We start from the raw sequence: 4,252 nt of genomic DNA on the forward strand, positions 1-4,252 counted from the left end.
GCTGGGATGACTGAGCTGAGAGCCTCTGGCGTGACGGCTGGAACAGCGCTGAGGTGGAGAGAAGGAATCAGGAAGTCCTCACCTTCCTGGCCCGCCCGCCCGCGGCTCCTGGAGGGAATTCCTGGAGGCCCCTGTGCCCTGGAGCAGCTGCTTGGTCCTGAGGGAGTGGACCTTCCAGGGGAGGCCTGAGCCCCAGGGGGAGAGCTCAAACAGTGGAGGGCGGAGGCTCTGACACTACTGACACCCTCCTGGGTGCATCCCAGGCATTCAGAGGAACCACCCCTCCCCGGCCCTGCCCTCAGCCCTGTAATTACCCGGCCCCAGCCGGCTTGCTCCCATTCCTTGGCTTCCAGTGGCTTCGAGGAAAGAGGCGGAAGTCCCTGTGATTAGAGATGACAGTAGGAGAAAAAAAGGAGGGACGCCAGCCTCCGGGTTACACGTCAGCATGGCCTTCCAAGCATGTTTGACTGGTTAGGCTCTGATGGGACTCCTGTGTCACTGGGCTGGCCCTCCCAGAGATGGGCCTCCTCCCCTATAAAGCCTGTTGGGGTTCCCAGGCACCCAGGCTCAGCCCACCCCTGACATTGGGGGCCAGGAGACAGCCATGATGCTCGACTGGAAGCTGCTGGGGATCCTGCTGCTTTGCCTGTACCCGGGAGGTGCGCTGGGAATAGAGGCGGGTGCATTTGGGGTGAGGGGGATGGTCAAGGTGCGAAGAAGGCAGCCACTAAGAAGGAGGGGTGAACTGGATGCATAGGGATGAGGTTCTGGGAATTCGCTTGAGGGGCAGAGTTAAAGGGATGGGAGAGGTGCGTGTAGCTCAGAGCGCATGTCTTGCTGGTTGGGAGGTAGCTCCATGTGGCCATTTAGGTCAGAATTCAGGTGTGCGGAGCTGAGGTCTATGTGAAGGAGGGTGGAGGTCACGGGGTGCCACTTGGGGCCAACGTGTAGACCATTTGGGGGCTGCAGACCAGCACCGGGGCCATGCCAGTGGGATGACCCAATCAGGGCTGGATCGAGCTTATTGGGGGTGGGGGGGTCCTCTCAGTGTAAAGGTCAAGTTAATGGCTTGGGACAGGGTTTTCATGTCATTTTAAGATCACTTCGGTGTTTTGTAAATGTGTGGGGAGTTATTTCTGAGGTCTGGGGTCCGCTCAGGCTGTGGTCCATCCCAGGCAGGCTGTGTCCCCCGGGCCTGCAGCTGGCTGGGTCTCTGGCCAGCATCACTTCTTACCTTTCTCCTTCCTCCTCTATAGGCATCTCAGGCAGTGGAGACCACCCCCCTCCCCCACCGGCAGGGGCTGGACAGGAGGAGGGCTCCCCAACATTTCCTCAGGGTGCCCCCATCCCCGGTGACCCCTGGCCAGGGGCACCCCCTCTCTTTGAGGACCCTCCACCTCCAGGCCCCAGTCGTCCCTTGAGAGACCCGCCTGAATCTGGAGTCTGGCCGCCTAAGCCTCCTAGAACCGATCCCCCTAAACCTCCCCGGCCTGACGACCCCTGGCCAGCAGGACCCCAGCCTCCAGAAAACCCCTGGCCGCCTGCCCCTGAGACGGACCGCTGGCCTCAGGAGGAGCCAGACCATGACCTGCCCCGGGAAGAGTACAGATAGACAGACCTCCCAGAGGCCGCCCGAGCCCCTCTCTACTGCTTCCCCTGAATTAGCCTAACCCTTCCTTCCTCACTCCCTCAATTGCATTCTCAGTCATGAAGGTGCGCTCTCAGCATTTCCTATCCCCTCCTGAGCCATATTTAGCGCCCACATCCCCCCTCTTTTTTCTCTAACAGCATAAGCATATATCCCTACCTCAGTCTAGTCCTCTCTTCTACTTGGGCCCCCCCTCCCCCAACGCCCCTTTCCTGGGTCCCCTCACCGCTCTGTGCTCTCTGCTGCCACCTGGTGGCTTAAACTAGGAACTGTCAGGAGGCAATGATGGTGCTTCTGTGAAATGGAAATAAAAAGCATGTTTTCTTAATTTTGAATTGAGGTTGATTCTTTCCCAATGATGAGGTCCATCCTCACAGCCACACCCCACAGACATTGGAAGTAACTTCAGCTCCTGGCTTGCCATGTGCTCCAGGACGTGGGACTCAGCCACAGGCGGCTGGAAGTGTAATGGACGAAGGGGTTCAGACCCATGCCGCATCCGCATCCGGGGACCCTGGTTTTGGAGAACGGAAGCCAAGCTAAGCCTCTCTTCACTAGCTCATAGTTTTTGCAGACCCCTGCCGAGACACGGACGTTCCCAGGGCCATGTACAGGAAGACCAATCAATATTGTTCATCACAATATTTGTAGTTCCTATCAATTGTGTCTTGTTATAATTGTAATTATAAGCTCACTGCAGAATAACTTTAACACTTAGAGTCTCATGGTCACAGGACATACACTTCAATTTATACACGTATCTTTGTTACAGAGATATACAATAAGGACTTTCCAAAAATACAATAAAATACACAGAAAAAGATACAATGAAAGAATTTCATTAGGATAAAACTCTAGAGGGAAAGTGGAACAGAAAAGAAAAAGAAATGAATTGAGTCTGCAGACGGCTCAAGGGCTTAGGCCAGGAGAGGGCGCTGATCCGCCCAGCTGCGCGAAGACACGTCCCTGGAAAGCATAGGAATTGCAATGTTTAAACTCTTAATGGAAAATGTTAGCTGTTGACTTAAGAATATGTGAGGGGCACATTGCTTTTCAAAGTTCTTTTCCTAAAATTTTTTATTTATTGATTTGAGAGAGAGAAACATCGATTTGTTATCCCACTTATTTATGATGCATTTGTTGTTTCTTGTATGTGCCCTGACCAGGGATCGAACCTGAGACTTTGGGGTATCAGCAAGCCGGTAGCTCAGTTGGTTAGAGTGTCATCCCAGGCACCAAAGGGTTGCCGGTTTGATCCCCGGTCTGGGCGAGTTAGGGAGGCAACCAATCAATGTTTCTCTTGCACATTTATGTTTCTCTCCCTCTCTAAAATCAATTAAAAAACATATCCTCAGGTGAGTATTAAAAAAATAAAATTCTTTTAGGGAGTATTTGAGCAGGAAAGTTCAAAGGGCAGGGTCCAGAGATCCTAATGACCTGTCAACTGAGGGGCTGACCCGGTGGGGACGGAAGGGGCGAGAAGAAACCGAGTGCTGGTGACCTCAGACTTCATGCCGAGGAGCCGGTTTGCTTCTGTGGTAACTCCCACCAAAACCTGTAAGTGATCAGTTTAAAAACAGCCCTAGAGTTAGAGAATAATTTTGGAACAGACAATTTAATGGGCCCAAAGTGGTCTGGGTTCACCATTCATTCATTCATTCATTCACTCACTCACTCACTCAGTCATTATCTTTTTTTTTTTTTTTTAATGTATTTTATTGATTTTTCACAGAGAGGAAAGGAAAGGGATAGAGAGTTAGAAACATCGATGAGAGAGAAACATCGACCAGCTGCCTCCCGCACACCTCCCACTGGGGATGTGCCCGCAACCCAGGTACATGCCCTTGACCGGAATCGAACCTGGGACCCTTCAGTCCACAGGCTGATGCTCTATCCACTGAGCTAAACCGGTCAGGGCACTCAGTCATTATCTTATACCCTTACTACGTCCATCAATGCTGGGTGCCCTGGGAGAGTATAAAGAGTAAAAGTATATAGTTTCCAGTCTCAGGAAGCTTAACATTAAACTGGGGGCACAAGGCTTACATGCAAAGTTACATCCGTCACAGACAGCAGGGCTGCATGTAACTACATGACTACATGAGGAAACACAGAAGTACATAGTAGCCTTGGCCGTCAACGCCCTGAGTTCCAACGAGACTCAAGGGGAGGGAGCTGAACAGTCAGGCAGGCTTCCCGGGGGAGCACGCCTGGGAAGGGCAGGCTGCGTGTGTGCCTGGGCCTCCAGGGCTCCGCTCTCAGGGGCTGGTCCTGGCTGCCAGGCCGCCTTCCTCTCCCCAGCCAGTCGGCTTTCTCCATCCGCCCTCCGCCGCCCTCCCAGCCACTGCCTGGGGTGCAGTTGTGCCTGGCCTCCTCCCTTGGCCTCTGGGGAGCAGAGACCGTTCTGCACCCTCCACTGCAACCTGCACCGTTTGGGGGCCTCCTGACCCCAGTGTGCGGCCCCCCTGCGGCTGCCGGGCCTGTGCCAGGCGCAGGGAGTGCTGGGAGCACCTGGAGATGAGTCTCCACTGGCCCCCTTCCCCCCAGCCCTAATGGCCGCAGACACGGGGCTCTCTACACCCAGTGCTCAGAGCCCAGGCTGCT

The 4,252-nt window shown here is 54.2% G+C and overlaps 1 protein-coding gene across 1 annotated transcript; it reads left to right on the forward strand.

Annotated features, from left to right (window-relative positions):
- The first annotated feature begins 6 nt into the window (after positions 1 to 6).
- PSORS1C2 (psoriasis susceptibility 1 candidate 2) lies at positions 7 to 1,976 on the forward strand. The gene is made up of 2 exons (XM_014446938.1): positions 7 to 659; positions 1,257 to 1,976. Exons 1-2 carry the CDS (start codon positions 605 to 607, stop codon positions 1,610 to 1,612), a joined length of 411 nt encoding a protein of 136 aa, XP_014302424.1. The 5' UTR covers positions 7 to 604; the 3' UTR covers positions 1,613 to 1,976.
- The last annotated feature ends 2,276 nt before the right edge of the window (positions 1,977 to 4,252 follow it).

Source organism: Myotis lucifugus, unplaced genomic scaffold (assembly GCF_000147115.1).
Source record: "Myotis lucifugus unplaced genomic scaffold, Myoluc2.0 scaffold_585, whole genome shotgun sequence".
In the NCBI taxonomy this organism is placed as follows: Eukaryota; Metazoa; Chordata; class Mammalia; order Chiroptera; family Vespertilionidae; genus Myotis; species Myotis lucifugus.